General features: G+C 43.9%; 2 protein-coding genes across 2 annotated transcripts in view; both read left to right on the top strand.

The window, feature by feature from the left end:
• The window catches only part of LOC308141594 (microtubule-associated serine/threonine-protein kinase 1-like), a gene marked incomplete at both ends in the record, with an annotated part of 52799 nt that extends 45127 nt beyond the window's left edge, over nucleotides 1-7672 (top strand). The window contains 10 exons of the mRNA XM_080511797.1: nucleotides 725-847; nucleotides 1556-1665; nucleotides 1756-1916; nucleotides 2670-2929; nucleotides 3014-3238; nucleotides 3536-3765; nucleotides 4424-4546; nucleotides 4647-4780; nucleotides 4866-5053; nucleotides 6120-7672. Coding sequence (XP_080367923.1) covers nucleotides 725-847; nucleotides 1556-1665; nucleotides 1756-1916; nucleotides 2670-2929; nucleotides 3014-3238; nucleotides 3536-3765; nucleotides 4424-4546; nucleotides 4647-4780; nucleotides 4866-5053; nucleotides 6120-7672 — 3107 coding nt within the window. The remainder of the gene's footprint in view (nucleotides 1-724; nucleotides 848-1555; nucleotides 1666-1755; nucleotides 1917-2669; nucleotides 2930-3013; nucleotides 3239-3535; nucleotides 3766-4423; nucleotides 4547-4646; nucleotides 4781-4865; nucleotides 5054-6119) is intronic.
• A 3460-nt stretch (nucleotides 7673-11132) lies between these two features.
• LOC308141597 (cysteine protease atg4da-like) lies at nucleotides 11133-17116 on the top strand. Its single transcript, XM_080511801.1, has 11 exons — nucleotides 11133-11277; nucleotides 12591-12805; nucleotides 13495-13578; nucleotides 13685-13858; nucleotides 14016-14313; nucleotides 14399-14463; nucleotides 14568-14695; nucleotides 14790-14868; nucleotides 14974-15050; nucleotides 15736-15855; nucleotides 15974-17116. Exons 2-11 carry the CDS (start codon nucleotides 12613-12615, stop codon nucleotides 16139-16141), a joined length of 1386 nt encoding a protein of 461 aa, XP_080367927.1. The 5' UTR covers nucleotides 11133-11277; nucleotides 12591-12612; the 3' UTR covers nucleotides 16142-17116.
• Nucleotides 17117-17787: the final 671 nt, after the last annotated feature.

Below are 17787 nucleotides of genomic sequence, written 5' to 3'. Positions count from 1 at the left end.
GACACAAAGCCACCTGCTGACCAATTAGCTGGATTGGAGAATGACCTGTCTGTTTCTAGAGAGCCCTTTGGATGCAGGTGCAGAAACACAGAGGGGAATGAATACGAGGAGATATACATACAGACGGGTTACAATCTGCCTATATGTATGCCTCCTCATACTCCCCTCTCTGTCTGATTGTTCCATGTCTGTGAAGTACAGCAAACACCAGGTAGATCCAAAAAACCCGGTGTACAGCTGATAAGCACCTTTGTAGAACTGATTATCTGGATGTTTGGCTCAGTGAATCCAGACAACAACGATATCTTACCAGGTATGTTCATGCAGGGACCAGAATTACAAACAAGGAGTGGTAAACAAAACACTCAGACGCAAAGAAAACACTGAAATACGAAGCCAAACTCAACTTTTTTGACACCTGTCAGATGAGGATTTATTTTTCGTTCCGCCAGAAAGAGAAAAAAATCCTTCACAGCAGAGTGAGGAGCATCACAGCCAAACTATAGTTCTGCAATGAACAAGAAGTAAACAGAGTATTGCTGTGTTTCTTGATGCTTATTAACTCTAAATCATATGCCATTGGAAATAAACAACATGTAAGCCAAACTGAGGGTTGTGCTGTGGGTAGATGTACCTCTGATCTGGAATTGCTGACCTGGAACACAGACTGCCGCCTGAAATGTCTTGGTGTGTCCGTACACTCATCACTCGTTCCACCCTGCAGGTGGGGCCTTCGAAGTGAAGCAGCACTCGTTCTTCGCTGAGGTGGACTGGAACAGCCTGCTGAGACAGAAGGCGGAGTTCATCCCACACCTGGAGTCAGAGGAGGACACCAGTTATTTCGACAGTAAGTCTGCCTCTGGGAACACAAGAAAATTCTGTTAAATCCGCACAAGCTGAGTCATTGAAAAAGCCCGGTGTCGGCTGAGTCACTCTAATTAAGCTGCCGATGTTAGGAGGTGAGCTCCTGTTGGAGCAGAAAGGCTCTTATCAGTGTAATGCTGATATTTATACACTCACACGTAAAAGAATCCCTTTTAGATCGCAGCTGCTTTTTGTCTCACAAAATATGTACAAGTGACAGAAGCTTGTCACGGTTATTAGGTGAGGACTTCCTGTAACCCTTCCACTTTTATCATTAATATCTAATAACCGATTACTATATTGAATTGGGTAAATAAGAAATTTTTAATGAGTTTCTTACACTCGTCGTAGAAGAAAACCATTATAGAGTTGCTGTCTCTCTGATTGAATCGACTCTCGTCCGGATTATTGAGCATCTTCCTCCTTTCAGTTACTTGTGATGTAAATCCACTTTGATATTAATGACATAATTCACAACAATAATTATACAATAAGGATTCTTTTTGAATCAATATTGACAATTAAAAGACCAAAATATCTATGGGTGTAATTTGTATAATAGAACGACATGTACTTGTACAGCAGATGGACAACAAGGCACAGTTACATAAAAAAAACTTTTAAAAAATCCCTGTGTGTAGTCTTCATGACAGATTCTAAAGCTATGATGTCCTCTCCCCCCTGTCGCCAGCCCGCTCGGAGCGCTACCATCACGTGCAGTCGTACGACGAAGATGACACTAACGACGACGAGCCGGTGGAGATTCACCGCTTCTCGTCCTGCTCCCCTCGCTTCAGCAAGGTCAGGATCTCGCCGCTCAGCTCAACATTCATCCGGTAGAGGTTACCGGGCGAGTTCATCATGGCTTGAATGTCGTGTGGGTTTCTGAAGGTGTACAGCAGCATGGAGCATCTGTCTCAGCTGGAGCATAAAACCCACGGAGTGACTCTGCGTGAGCACAAAGTCCCGAGGGAGGATCGAGTGGCCAAGAGAGAAAGCCTGGGAAGTGTCACCCTCAGAGAGAAGAGCTGGAGAACCGGCTCACCTGAGATGTGAGTGTAGAGATCGATCGGACAGCTCCATGTCTGTGAAGTGGAATGACGTGCAAATTATTAAAGGCCTTGAGGTTAGAGAAGCAGACTTGGGACCAGGAGTTAGTAGGTTTGAGTCTGTTGGTTTAGCAAATGTAAGAAAAATAACCTAAACTAATCCTTGTGGTACACCATAATACAGTGGACAAAAATATATCTGATTAACCCACCCAGTCACATAATCTCTGAATCAGGATAATGATCTGCTTTACTGGTTGAACACAGAGCTTAGGATTGTCGGTACTCCACTCTATTACTATCTCAGCTCCAAACATAACTGTTAGCATTCAGCCATCAACGGAACACATTTGTACAGCAGTATTAGCATCACATGTGGGCGAAGAAACAATGTGCCAACCAGCAGGAAATAGATCCTAAAAAGTGTAATGACTTATTATATTAGCATATTTATATAAATGGTAACAAGGACCTAAATATTGATATTTGAACATGAGAATCAGAGGGAAATTATATTTGGTAAGTGTCGCAAATCATTACATCCACTTGGAGCGGCATATTTTTTTTCAGTTAAAAAATAAAATCAAACAAAAAACTCCAAAATACCGTGCTCCCAACCCACGCCCAAAATTATGAAGAAAAAAAATCCGGCGCTCAGGATAGTAATCTTTGTGTCTTGTCTCTTTAAGAGGCAGTTGGATGATTGTACTGTCTCATTTTGGAAGACTTTACTGTCCGTGTGCTTCACTGTCTTAGGAAGCGTCTGTCCTGTTCGGAGTCCTCCTTCACTGAGAGCGACTCCAGTCCACCGTCCGGAGCCCGGCGACGCTTCTCTGCCCTCATGGATACCTACCGCCTGGCATCCCCTCTGGAGGTGGACTCAGAGCTGAGTCCCCTGACCAGGCAGCCACCGATCAAGGTCAGGGGGACGTCACTGGAAGGAGCCACAGGTCCCATGTCTTCACAGGGAGATCTGAGGACCCTCCTCAAAGACAGTAACAGCCTTGCAGCAGGAGGTAAAACTCAACCAGTTACTCTTCCTCTTAATGAACTATCTTGTTTGTGTGACTGAACATTTGCATGTTTCCTTCTTGTTGCAGATAAACTCTTGAGACCCGCTGATGCTTCGTTGCCTCTCCCGGGCAGCGCTACCATTCTGGGGCTCCCAGATCCACAGGTGCCCCGCGGGGCCACCTCAGACCTGGTGCTGCGAAGAGTTCGACACCAGCAGCTCTCGGCTGAGGGCGAGAAACGTAACTCAAGGCCTGGAGGCAAAGTTATCAAATCTGCTTCTGCCACAGCTTTGTCTGTCATCATCCCTGCAGGTATGCTTTCACCACACATGACAATCAGCTAGAGCATGTCTCGAAATAAGGCTCCGTTTACACAAGGTTTTCAAGAAAGAAAGAAAAAACAACAACCACAAAACCTTGGTTGTGTTTGGGGGTCAGTTTAGAGCTACATTGTCTTCAGCATTTCTCCCGTTTCCGTGTAAACAGGCCTCTTTTTCAAAACGTTGCCGTGTAAAACTCAGAACTTTTCTGAAGGCATTTCCACTTGAAATGTTGTGCAAGCTGGTTTACATCCTGCAGAGATGTCAACTCCGCCTCTCTCTCCCACAGTGGAGCAGCACGGTGCCTCCCCTCTGGTGAGCCCCATGTCCCCTCGCTCCCTCTCGTCCAACGCCTCCTCCCGGGACTCCTCCCCCAGCCGAGATTACTCCCCCATGGTCAACATCCTGCACTCTCCCATCACCATCCACCGCTCAGGGAAGAAGTACGGCTTCACCCTCAGGGCGATCCGGGTGTACATGGGGGACAGTGACGTGTACAGCGTGCACCACATGGTGTGGGTGAGTGAGCAGAGTGTTGTGTTGTATTGGTCAATAGAAGTGTGGGAAATACAGTTGCACTACTTCTGTTTTTAAGTGTGAATATGTCTTGGATGTACTATCAGGTAATTTTGGGTCACGATACAAAGCAAATCTGTTCATTTTTCACTAAACACCTGTTTGATGAAGTAGTGCTTTAGTCCTGAACTAGCATGGAAAATGCCGCCCGCTATATGTGGAAGTGGTCCATTAGCATCAGTGCGCATCTACTTTAATTGTCAGCTCATTTTTTTTTCGTGAGCTCACAGGTCTGTTTCTTTCAAAAAGTGGTAACATTCACATGCGCCAATGGTGCTCAGAGCCACTGAAAACACAATGCAAAAACAATGTGTTTTCAATTGAAATGGTGTCATGTGGACGGGGCATGAAATAATGAGCTCTGTGTCCACATTGTTATGATGGGCTGTGTCTTGTCCAAATAAGATTATTTTATTGTATTCAAATCCTCAAGATTGAGTTACGAGCACAACATTGTTTTTCAAAGTGCAGAGACTGAAGGTAGAAAGTGATGTGTGCTATCGATGGAGCCCTGTGGAACACCATATACATCATATTCAACACTATTTGTATCCAGGAAGTGAAAATAACTGTTTCAATAAAACGTTTGTTCTAATCACAGCATGTGGAGGATGGTGGACCTGCCCAGGAGGCTGGACTGAGTGCTGGGGATCTCATCACTCACGTGAACGGGGAGTCGGTCCATGGCCTGGTCCATACGGAGGTGGTAGAGCTCATCTTGAAGGTGTGAACGATTCAACTGAATGTTTCTAAGGGTTCAGGTTCAAGTTACTCTCAACACATTTGCTCATAAATATCATACATTTCCTTTATATAATCCTCAGAGTGGAAACAAGGTGACAGTTACCACCACGCCCTTTGAGAACACCTCCATAAAAGTGGGACCGGCCCGCAAATCCAGCTATAAATCAAAGATGGCCCGGCGCACCAAGAGGGCAGGAGCCAAGGAGGGACAAGAGTGAGTAACGTCAAAGATTATACATTTATCCCGTCTCCGGCCTATATATACTCTTCTCACTCCATCCTTTATTTCCCTCTCTCAGTAAGAAGCGCAGCTCCCTGTTCAGAAAAATCACCAAGCAGTCCAACCTGCTGCACACCAGCCGCAGCCTCTCGTCTCTGAACCGCTCGCTGTCTTCAGGGGACAGTCTCCCGGGCTCGCCCACCCACAGTCTGTCGGCCCGCTCGCCCACTCAGACCTACCGCTCCACTCTCGAGTCGCCGTACCTGGGTAAGTGTGGGAGTCCAGTTGGCCAGGGAGGTTTGTGTATAGTCAGTTCTGAGGAAAGGTGTTATTAGAAGATCAAAAGATAAAAATTCTGTTTCAGGTCATCAGAAACAAAGAGTGAAAAGAGTGTATTTTCTCGCTAAGGATTGCAGTTAAGTGCACAGTGTGTTTGCAGAGTCAAAATACCTTAATGTGAATATGTTTAAAACAAACTTAAAACTGTCAAAATTACAGGTGCTTGAATATATGCAACTGTGTCCTTCATATTGTTGGACATATTGTCGTTTTAATCCCGACAGCCTCACAATGAACACAATGATTTAGTGACAAATTCAAGAAATATGTGGAATTTTACTGTCAATATTTAATTCTGAACAGTATTAGTTAAAAAGGTGACCATGAATGGCATGTGTTTGCATAAATTATGGAAGTTGGTATATATTATGCAAATGGTGCTGCATAAATTATGCAAATCCAGTTTTCATTAATTATTTTTAAAAAACTGTGACTGCAAATTACATGTAGTGTTAAAGCAATTTTCTATTGTTGATACATTTTCCTGTAGTTGATTTTATAATATATTTTTAAAATAGGCAGAAAATGTATCTAAATTACACTGTATCATGGTTTCAAATATGCAAACTTTCATCCAAAATAAATAGAATTTTACTGTTAATTTGTACACATTTTTACAATTCATCACAGTGAAATGTACTTTAAATTGTTATATAGTAAAGCTTGATTTACAAAGACAAAGTTAATAAATAAATAAAATGAAATCTATTGTTTATTGGAAAGCCTGAACAAATATTAAGTCCTGATTGGAAGGTATTTTGTCAGCAGTCCTCAGGTATTCAGGAAGTTGTTCCACATGTGAGGAATGTAGGAACTAAAAGCTGCTCCTCTCATAATTTCCATAGAATGTTGCTGTTGTGAATTTTGCCCTATTTTGCTGCGACTTTCTAGAGTGATTTCTATGACGTGGAACCAGGAACAAACATATAAAGTATATTTAACTAAGTGGGACCAACATTGATTTTGGGGGATTTGTGTCATCTCCCCTCCTCAGGCACGTCCTCTCAGAGCAGCTCTCCAGCATCCAGCACCCCGAACTCCCCCGCAGCCTCTCACCACATGCGCCCCAGCTCCCTGCACGGCCTGTCCCCCAAACTGCACCGCCAATACCGCTCGGCACGTTGCAAATCCGCAGGCAACATCCCCCTGTCCCCGCTAGCCCACACCCCGTCCCCGACCACCTCGTCCCCCCCGCCGCTCAGTGGCCACACGGTAGGGAGCTCCAACACCACGCAGATGTTCCCCGCCAAGCTGCACTCGTCACCCCCCATCGCCCGCCCACGTCCCAAGAGCGCCGAGCCGCCCAGGTCCCCCCTGCTGCAGCGGGTGCAGTCGGCGGAGAAGCTCGGCGCTCCGATCTTGCCCTCTTCCTCCTCCTCCTCTTCCTCACCTTCTCCTCTAACCGGAGGCGTGTCGCTTCGCAAGCACAGCTTGGAGGTGACGCACGGCGACTACCGGAGGGAGTCCTTCCATTGTGAGCACAGCCTGCAAAGCCTGCTGGAGATGGAAGGAGAGAACGGCCCGGCTCCGCCATCTCCTTCATCCTCCTCCTCCCCATCGCCCCCGATGGGGGGAGAGATCGGGGGACTGAAGCCTGCCAGGAAGCTGGGAAGACAGGAATCGCCGCTCAGCCGTGACACAATCGCAACGCCAAAGGAGAAAGACACCCAAACTTCAACGCTCCAACTCATCGGGGCTCAAGCTGAAGGCGCAGCTGAGAAGAGAATGTCTACAACCGGTCCTGTGGACACGAGCAAAACCTCTGCTGAGGCTGAGAAGAGTCATGGGACTGTTGCAGCAGCTGACGTCAAACCAGGTACCTCATCCACAGAAATCAAACCCAGTCCTGGAGGCAAACCCACAACCATGCCTAATTCAGAGGCGACGGTTTCCAAGAGTAAACTCAATGAGAAAATCTCGACTCAAGGCACGACAAGACAGGAGGCTGCACATGCTCACAGCGGAGCACCGAGCAAAGCTAAAGAGAAGAGCGAGGACAAAGGGAGAAGCTCTGTGGGGGTGGAAAAGGGTTCCCTGCAGAAAGCGTCGTCCACAGAGCCGAACAAGCAGCGGAAAGGAGCCGACACGGCAGACAAAACTGCTGATGCTCCCAAAGCCAAAGGCCCTGCACCCTCGGCCCCAACACAGGCTCAGGCCCACAGCCTGAGCAGACACAAGGAGGAGAGGCCAGCCAGCGGCTACAGAGGAGCAAGGGAGGAGAGGGCACGTCTGGAGGTCCTGGAGGAGAACCCCACATCGCCATCCTCGCCGTGCTCCAGCAAGTCTCGGCCCATGTCCCCCGGAGACAAGGCCAGCTTCGTCACGCAGCTCACTAGCGTGGCCAAAACCGTGCTCGGGCCCATGAAAGGTGGACCACAAGAGGGCGGCAAGGTGAAGGACGGCTCCAGGTCAGGGGAGGAGAGGCGGGGGAACACCGCAGGGAGAGCCGAGGCTTCAGCGGGCGGCGCCCGTCGGGGGGCTCAGGGGGCGTCGGGCGCCGTCCACTCAGACCGAGGAAGCGGCCGCAGCTCCAAACATCACTCGTGATATAAGAGGGCTTCAAGACAGCGCAAAACTCTCCCATGTAATGCCTTTTTCTGTAGTATCACACCAACATGTGACATATCATGACTTTAAACAAAGGGAAGACAGAAATGCTTGAAGAGAAACAAAGAAAAAAAAAACCCACCAAATAGGCAAAGCAGTTGAGAACGAAGATGCATCATCTCCTGCTGGATCCTGTGGTGTCATAACGTAGACCTGTGTGTGTAACTGTGCTCATCACGTCGTGTTGTATATAGTGGAAACCAATGCATACGTCTCAATGCATGTGTGACACTGTACATGGAAAATGAGAGAATATATAAAGAGAAAAAAAAAAAGAAACAATATACAGCAGACCTTAAAGGTAGCAAACACTGTGAACAACTTTTCAGCAAACTCTGAACTGTGCGCAAGCGGGTGGGAATTCTGCCAATAGCGGGCATTACTCACGTTCCAGATCAGCTCCTGTGCCATCATTACAAGTTTCAAAAAAGTTAGGCGGTTGTGTAAAATGGGAACGTTTCCGTGATTCATCACACAAATACAACATATCAAAGAACTGAAAACCCCTGGGCCAATTTAGAGTTAATTCCAACCACGTTTAGACAAAAGTTGTGATAAAGACGACAGAAGACTGAGAGCGTTGTTTGACCACATGGTGGGGTAGTCGTCAGCATTCTTGCCTCACAGTGAGAAAATCCTCTGTTTGACTCTGAGCTTTCTGGCCTTTCTGCTCATTGCATCTTCTCCTTGTGCATGTTTCCGTTTTCTCTGTGTACCTTGATTATCTCACACGAGCCAAAAAACACTGATTTGACTTAAATCAATGTATCGGAATGGTTCCGAGACGTTAATATGAGAGTTGAATTGAGCTGTCATATCTCACAACTATTGAGGCTAATGTGGCTCAGATCAGTTTCATCATTCATGTGTCAACTGCACAGGCGAATAATGCTAATTTGCATATTTACATCCTCTTCCTTATTCCCTTGATTCCCTCTGCTGACCCCTGTGACCTCTGATTTAATAAAAGTGTGAAGCCAAACACATACAAACGCACCCATTTTCACTAAAGTACAAAATCAGGAGAGAAAAAAGAAGCACATTTCACTTTGCCTGGTCTGATTCAGATTCCAGAAGGTGTCTTAATACTGTACAGTTTTCTGCAATCTAACTTCGTCTCAGAGCAGGCGAAGCCCCGGGGGTCCCGTGTGATCTATGGCACCCCCTCTTCTACACCCCCAAAGGGGATCCTGGACCTCCACTACCAGAGACGTTTCTATCTAAGAAAAACTAATAGTCAATCGCTCTGCTCTTTCAGCCCCCTCACGCTGCACTGCATTAAAACAATGCAATGCAAGTTTGGACATTATTGATTAAATTTTAGGTTTTGAAGATTCACATATCATTTGCATTGACGTTTTACACAACATCCTAACCTTTCCAGTTCTGCGATTCTAGTTTGAAGCCTCATATTCTGTAAAGGTTTCTACATGTTCCGTAAAGGTTTCTGGCACAGAGTTTTAATAGGTTGCACACTGTAAGACTCAACAATGTACACTGGGAAACTGGACCACCAATAAAAGTACAGTATGTATTAGTGAAGAAAACATCAGAATGTTGCGGGAAAGTGCACCAAAGTTAAAGAGACATCTCGAGTTTGGGCCGCCTTGTAATACCACTTTGTACCACAAGAGGGTGTAATGAGCCACACTACCTCTCTTGCTGCGATCAGTTTAAAATGCAGCAGAAAATTCTGGCAAATTCTACAAGAGGCCTTGGCAAGACCAAACAGAAAACCCCTCCAATGTCAAGGAATGGTGGCTCACTACTGCCATCCTGTGCAGAAAAGTGGCCCAACTTCGATCGTACATACTGTACCTTTAACTGAAATGCGTGCACCTGATGGAACTGGAGGACTGATCCGCTGGTTTTGCTTCAGATCTGATTCAAGGGCTGATTTTCGGTGGGATTGAGAGACGGTAAACTTGCACAGGGACACTATGCAATGTGTTAATGATGCCACTTTATTTTGGTGTCCCCAATCACTTACGTTTACATTGTGCTCGTGACTAGAAGAAGAAAAGGAATGGAAAGGGTTGCAATAAGCAAACACTTTTTTTTTTTTTTTCCTGAAGCCGCCTCTGCTGATCATAGTGACATGTGCAATTCTATGTTAGGATGTTCTTGTTAGTGTGCTCAGAAGACAAAAAGGTACAAAAGCAAAGTATCACTTAGAGAAGAGTCCGCCCTTTCACTCGCTCTCTATTTATGCAGAAAGTGCAGTCTATTGTGGATGTTACATGTGAGGGAAAGTAGTTTTATTTTAAGATAATGTGAAAGGATTGTTTTTCATTTTTGTACTTAAAATGTGTAACAATATGCAATCCAACTGTGCCCAGTTCCTCAAAACTGAGCACTCATATCTGTAAAGTGATGGCAGACTGTACTCAGAAAACCCTGTAAATCTGTGGAGAGCATTTCATTCAGTCGTGAGCTCTTCTTTGTTCTTGTTGTTATTGGTGTCGTTGTTGTTGGTGTGTAGTGGGATGTTAGTAGAGGGCAGGCGGAGCTGTCTTAGGCTGCCATCCTGTGGACGACATCAGTGAACTCCTGCAGTCCTGAGGTACAGAGAAAGGATTCAAGTGCATTTTAGGAGAAGTCTGATATCTTCTTTCTGATCTTTCCAGTCCCCACGTTGGAAATCTGAAACATAGTTTATTTGACAGGGACCATAGCCAGTCCAGTCCTCATTTTATATGTCATTATTGTAGTGACTTAAACAGTGTTTGTTTGGTTTTTTTTGTTCTTTTTAGGGAATGTGCGTTAAAGTGAGAAAATTGCACTTTATGTTGTGTCAGATATGTTTATTTTTATCTCTTATTTATTATGTTCTTTCTATTTGCCCTATTTTATTGATTTCTTTTTCATTCTGCTTTAATACTTTTTTCAAGTTTCTAAATTTTACATCTGGACCAAGAAACCTACCAAATCTGTGTGGCTAACTCTGATATGTGCAGTTTTGACTTCCATAAAGTTGTACTATTGCTGTCAAGCCCATCCCTGTCCACGTGTTTGACTTTTTTGTTTGTTTTTACAACAGCAAGTGATCAATCATCGCTTACTGTTGTTGTCCATTTGTTGCAATGTATTTACTAGCCACTGTTGTGAGGAAACAATGCAAAAAAAAAAGCCAATTGAGCAGAAATGTAATAAAATACACAGAAAGTTCAAAGTTTTGTCTTTGTTTTTTGTTTTTTTTAGTAGAAAACACCAAGCGTTCATTCATTGAATCGGGGCTCATTGTGATTGGTTTTCTGGCAGCCAATGAGAGCAGCGTGGGCACGTGACAGGTATAAACAGGAAGCGAGTGTGAGTGGGGACGCAGCAGGAGACGAAGCGACACCAGAACAACACGAAGTAAGACGAACTGAAACGAACCCACACCTGGGGGAAAAAAAACACGAATTAGGACGATCTGAGCTGGCCAGACACCAGAAAAAGAGAAACTGAGCCGAACCGACTTCAGAAAAATCGCAAGTGAGCCGAACACCACTCGTCCAGTTCCCCCGGTACTCTGGATGCGACATGAGGAATGCACAATGAAGGTAAAAAGAAAAAAAAAGAAAACTCCCAATAATTCTTAATTTGCCTGTGTAAAAGTACTGTGCTGACTCGGAAAGCTTTCATAGTAGTAACGGTCCTAAAGCTGTTTGCTGCTTAAATGGGGGGTTATTTACTAGTAGTAAAGTTATTTACTTTCACGTCACTTAATACAAACTTCACTCGTCGTGGATGTGTACAGGGTCCACTCTGCACACAATGCGCATCTCTGTAGCTCCCTTTTAATTACGCAAGATGGAGGTTAAAGACACCCTTGCAATAAATACAGTTGGTGAGCAAGACGTTTCTGGATCAATAATTAGCTATTCAAATGTCACAATTCTAGTTAGAAAGCTCCCAGATGGATTTCCCTGATCATAATTGTACCATAATATACTTGGTGTTAACCTGACCCGAACCCTAACCCCAGTTTACAAAATACAATGAAAATACATTGAATTAAGAGGATTATTATCTTTAGCTTTAAACCAGACAATATGATGTTGCAGATATCACTACCTTGAATTATGGATATAAATCATTAGACACGGATTTGACCTTTTTTCCCATATTTCTATATTTGAGATGTTATTTTATTTGGATGAAAAATATATTTGATCTCTTTTATATACATTTAAGAGTTGTATTTGTATATTGTTTCTAATAAGAATATGTATATCTTGCTGTGATGGACCATTACAATGGAGTAATGGCTTTGTAGAAATAAATGCAAGTTCATTGCCATCATCCTGTGTTCACATTAAATGATGCAGTTTCAGGAAAATTCATCTTGGTGCCATATTCTGATCAGATGGTGGATGTTAATGTTGATTTGTGTCTTTTTGAAATGCTGCTGTATACATTATTTTTAAATGTTTACATGTTTTCATTTGATGCTGCCATGAATTGAAATGACTGGATTCAGATGTAGATAGCTGACATGTGAACTGTCAATGTTTGCAACTTAATTCTGACTATTCGGAACGAGAAACGTAATTTACCCCGTCATGAATGTAATTGTTACTGAATATCCAACCCCTCCTCCCAAATCCCACCCTGCATGTGTGATTGATGTGACGAGATATTTCAGATCGAGCAGCTCTCCTTTTGTAGCTAAAAGAAAAACAAAACCCACAACATTTCTGAGATTCCTGGAGTCACAGGGTGCAGTCACATGTTTTCTGTCCTCTCTGAGTCTCACAGACAACCATTGACTCCGCCGTGGTTAGCGTTAGCCACGAGCTGACCGTGATTGTTGCAGTCATGATGGTGATGACCCACAGTTTGCATTGTCTTGTGCTCACTGTACATAATGGAGGCTGCGGCGGTGATAAGGAGTGATGAATCCCAGCACCTCCTCCCCTCGCTGTGAGGGCCAGTCCGCTGACGATGAACAGGAAGACGGGTGGCTCTTCCTCTCCTCGGAGTCGGCCGTGCCCCCGGGGCCAGAGGTCAGCAGGGATGAGCAGGAGTCCGAAGACAAAGGCAAACTCAAGTCCAGGCTGGTGTCGGCGTGGAACAGCGTCAAATATGGTCAGTTTGATCTGTCTCGCGTTGAAACTTTCTCACAAAGCTTTCTTTATTTTGTTCCTTTCAAGTGAATAAGAATAAGGCTCAATCAGTTCCCTGAGGAACCCTTGTGTACTTATGGCTCAGTTCACTAAGAAGAGTGGGCTATTTAGACTAATTTATTACCTAAAAATTGTCAAATTACCAGTGAAATGAATTACTTTATATAACCTAATATGCTCAACAATAAAAAAAATGTAATCTTCCTGCTCGTCTGTTTGGAAGAGAAACTCTCAATCGCTATTGTTCAACTAACTACTACTACTCAACTTGATTAAGCCATCTCCACCAACCAGTTATGCCACTAAACTAATTGTTAAACCTGTTTTTCTTTGGTTTTGAGAAATGGCAACCAGTTGATTCTGAAACAATTTTTAAGACTGGTGTCTCCAGTCCATTTAGATACAGCAGGTCAGCCGACACTGTAGGAGGGAACCAGGTACCTGGACCACATGCAATTGCCACATAAAAAGACCCTCAAACCTGGAATCAAACTGGGGATATCCACTATCAATCAATCAATCCAGCAAACTATTTGGACAAAGCAGTTTTCACACAATAAAAATTGTAAGCTAAGACCTCTGCCTCCTCTGTCATGCGGCCGCCTTCATTCTATAGCTGTGATGTGAAACAGTTTCTCTTACGTTGTTCAGGCTGGTCCTGGAAGCAGAAATCCAAATTCAGCAGGAGCTCTCCTGTGATCATGCTCGGGAAGTCCTACGAGCTCAGAGATGAAGGTGAGACGAGAACAACGTCGTCGTCGTCGTCGTCTGACTGCTCAGCTTGTCTGAAACCAACTCTTGGGTGAAGAGGAAATGGAATGGTATTTTGTGTGTGTTTCAGGGGAGAAGGAGCATTTCCGCCGCTGCTTCTCGTCCCTCCTATGGTTGACGTACAGACGGGGTTTCCCTCCGCTGGCCGGCGGCTGTCTGACCACGGACAGTGGCTGGGGTTGTGTTCTACGCACCGGCCAGATGCTGCTGGCGCGAGGCCTGCTGATACACCTCATGCCGCCAGGTGATGACAGTCACCTGTGTTTTGGTGGACTTTGGTGGCTTCGAAAAGACCATTTGCCCCACATCGTTCCTGCTCAGTTTTGCAGTGTGGGGCCTTTTCTGTTATTAAAAGTAGACCTGTATCATTTCACAATAATCTTAAATCTTCGTTCTTTCAGGCTGGACTTGGTCTGTGAGTCAGCGCGCTGTCAAAGATGACATGGAACTGCTTCATAACACAGAAGGTTTCCAGCCTGGATGGAATTCAAGCCAACATGCAAGCAAGAGGGATCGAAAACTGAGCCTGGGCTCCTTGCTGGACAGACCCATGGAGGGTACCCACAGAAGCGTGGTCTCCTGGTTTGCAGACCACGTCACGGCCCCCTATGGGATACACCAGCTCATAGAGCTGGGAAAAAGCTTGGGGAAGAAAGCTGGAGACTGGTACGGCCCGTCCATTGTGGCACATATCCTCAGGTGAGCGATGAACTGGTGACGTACCAGTCCACCTATCTTCATCATCTGCATTCGAGCTTTAAAGATCAATATAATTGTGCTTCAGGAAAGCTGTGTCGACTTCAGCCAACGTTCCCAATCTTGTCGTGTATGTCGCACAAGATTGCACAAGTGAGTATCTTCTCAGTGTTTTGCGTCGTTATGAAGGGCAGAAATGGGAGACGACCTCCCCAAAATCAGACTTCTTTTGACAAGTTGTGGTTTTCTTTGTTCAGTCTACTTGCAGGATGTGAGAAAATTGTGCGAGCAGCCTCGACCTCAGCCATGGAAAGCCATCATCATCCTGGTTCCTGTGCGACTCGGGGGCCAAGATCTCAATCCCTCTTACATCGCTTGTGTCAAAGTACGTAATTATCATATTTAAACATTGTTTCTTTTTTCAGAGAAATGTCTTGAGACGTGCCTCTCGTGACGGTGAGTGTATTGCCTCTCCACAGAAACTCTTGTCACTAGAATGCTGCATTGGAATTGTCGGCGGCAAGCCGAAGCACTCCTTGTTTTTCGTTGGCTTCCAGGGTATGTCTTTATGTTCAGATCATGATTATTGCCCTGAATGGTTTCAAATCAATTTCCTCATATTTTTTTCTTTCTGTTGCTTTTATACATATAAAAAAAAAAAAGATGACCACCTCCTCTACTTGGATCCTCATTACTGTCAGCCCACAGTGGACATAAGAAAGCAGAACTTTCCTTTAGAGGTATGAAGTACAATTTTTCTTCTCGGTATTGTTTCCATTATGTGACGTCTGTTTTCAGTCATTGCTTCCCAGATATGTTCTCTTAGTTCAGTAAAATGACCTCTTGAAATCCTTCCAAATGTCTCCATGGTTATTTCCAGCCAGTCGACACTTTTCTTTTTCAGCCCTAATAACTCCATTTGAGGGAGATAATTTTAGGTCAAACTTCTTTAACAGTAGATTTCCTTTTTTCACTGTTATCAGCAGGAACTGTGGTCACTGATTGTACAGTGACTATTTGAGAATGTGAGTCAGTGAGGCCATCGGCTATACAATCTGAAGTCAACAATAGACAGGAAAACTACTGTGAAAGTTTTATTTCTAAATCTGGAAAAAAGACTAAACTTGTTTTGGCTTAACATGATCGGTCAACTTGATTGGCTCATCTTGGTTTAGTAGAGCAGATGCAGCAAATTTCGCCGTGCAGAGGCTGCAAGTTGAGAAGAGTGGATGCAGCAAGTTTAGCAGAGCAGTAGAAACAGGTTTAACAGAGCGGAGGTTCTAAGTCTAATAAGAGTTGCAAATCATTGCCTCCAGTATTTATTAACATTTACATTTTTGGAGTTGGAGTTGTAGACATAAGAAGTATTCTGCCGCGTTCTGTGTATTTCCTCTGAGCTTTTATCTCTTCACACGTCGTTTGCAGTCGTTCCACTGTAAATACCCCCGGAAAATGTCTTTCTCTCGCATGGATCCCAGCTGCACCATTGGATTTTATGCAAAAGCACAGAAGGACTTTGAGTCACTGCACACGGCTGTGAATGAGGTTTGTGTCCTACTTATTTGGGTTTTCATTCATTTGGACGGTACCCTGTTCTACATGGCTTTGGGTTCATGTTGTCTGTCTTGTTAACGCCCGGTTTGTCCGGCCTCTACCTTTACAGGCTCTCTCCACATCGGCAGAGACATACCCCATGTTCATATTCGCAGAAGGGGAGGAGGAGGAGGCGGGGAGTAGCACACCCACCGACAACGTAACCTACATCCAGAGGAAGACGGAACGGAGGAGGATCGACACCAGCAGCAGCTTGGACGAGTTCGTCGTGTTATGAACATCGGAGCATCAAGTCTGCCCTGAAAGGGAACAATAGAACCAGCATGAACACTTTTTTGCAATTACTGATCTGAACTAAAGCAGGATCTTCTCCAGCCCCACCAAGTGTGCTTCAAAGAGCAATGAGCTTTAAAAAACAAAATCCTGCATTTGTGGACAGTTTTTGCTGCTACGCAATCTTTATGGATCATCCAGCACAGATTTACTGTTCAAATCTACAAACTTCAGCGAATGTAATTTCTTCTTCACTTGATAGACACTGGACTACACTGACTCACGACACCACTGTGTGGTGGAACGTGGCATTACAAGAGCCGTTGTTGACAATTTGTTCTCTGCCTCCTGTGAATGGCCACAGAGCATAATCTATTATCATACCGGAGGTGATGTTAAAAAAAAAAGTTTCTTCACATTCTTTATTATATGTTTTCAATTTTGGATTTTGTAAAATATATTGTACCTTTTTATTTTTACAGGTTAAAAAGTCACACTGTCAGAAATCAGTAATTAAACTCTTATTTTATAGCAGTTCTATGCATATTAGTTTCTATATTTATTATTTCAGAAGGAGGGATGTTTAAATGAATTAAATAGACTCTGACAAACCACAACTGTATTTAACTACTATGTCAGTTTCACATTTTAATCAAGAAAAATAGCACTTCTTCTGGGGGGAAACCTCAAACAAGCGTCCGTATGAGATTCACAGCTTCTTGTTGCTCGGTATCATATTGAAGGATAAGCTGCACTTTTCAAGCATTTTTAATTAGAAGTTTAATCTCTAATCACAGACACTCTGGAAAATTGTGAAGGAAGTAATGCTGACTGCATGAAAAACTGACAGTTTGTGAGAGATATTTTAATGTGCTGAACTATGGCATCTTTTAGTATTTTTTTAGATCCAAATAAATAGGTTTTTTTATGAGAAGCTATTTATAATTTGTTGTTTATTATTATAGTTTGTTGTGTGAAAATCATCAGGGTTGAAAATATTAAAATGGCTGAACTGAAGTGTTTGTTTTCTTCTGCATTCTTTAGTACATCGGTGGTCAAAACTCTTCAAAATTAAAAAAGGAGGCAAATCAATGCAATGGAAAGTATTATGCAAGTATAGCAGCCTCTCAGTAATTACAGATACTTGCAGCTGGTAACTAGGTAAGTTTTTGGTTGGGGAAACTCATTCTTTAAAATTCACTTGACCATAAATACGAATATTGGTATATTAGCTAAACCAAAAGGAGTAACGTTTATGCGCTGTACTTCGACAGATGAAATTTGAAATGTTTTGTTTAGCTGTCAAGTTGCAAAAGCTTCATAATGTGTTTTAGATGGAGCATTTAGTGCAACAATCCCATTGTAAGCTGTTGTGGGTATAATATATATACTGAATACTGAAGTGACCTGTGCCATGTGTAAATGCATGTTTTTGAACTTTGGATTCTGACTTACAGCTATGAATAACACAATATCAACACTTTTAATGTTTATTCATTGTCCATGGCTTTACCAACTCCTCTAGTCCCCCCGAGGTTTTTCTCTCCTGGCCACACATTGTCTCTAATCCCAGCTTTTCGAGGACTCCAGCAGCACCTCATCTCTGCAGCTTCTCCAGCCTTCTGCTGGTGGAAGAATTCATAGAAAAAC

This window comes from Blennius ocellaris, assembly GCF_963422515.1.
Source record: "Blennius ocellaris genome assembly, chromosome: 16".
Taxonomy (NCBI): domain Eukaryota; kingdom Metazoa; phylum Chordata; class Actinopteri; order Blenniiformes; family Blenniidae; genus Blennius; species Blennius ocellaris.
This window is presented reverse-complemented; position numbering and strand designations above follow the sequence as displayed.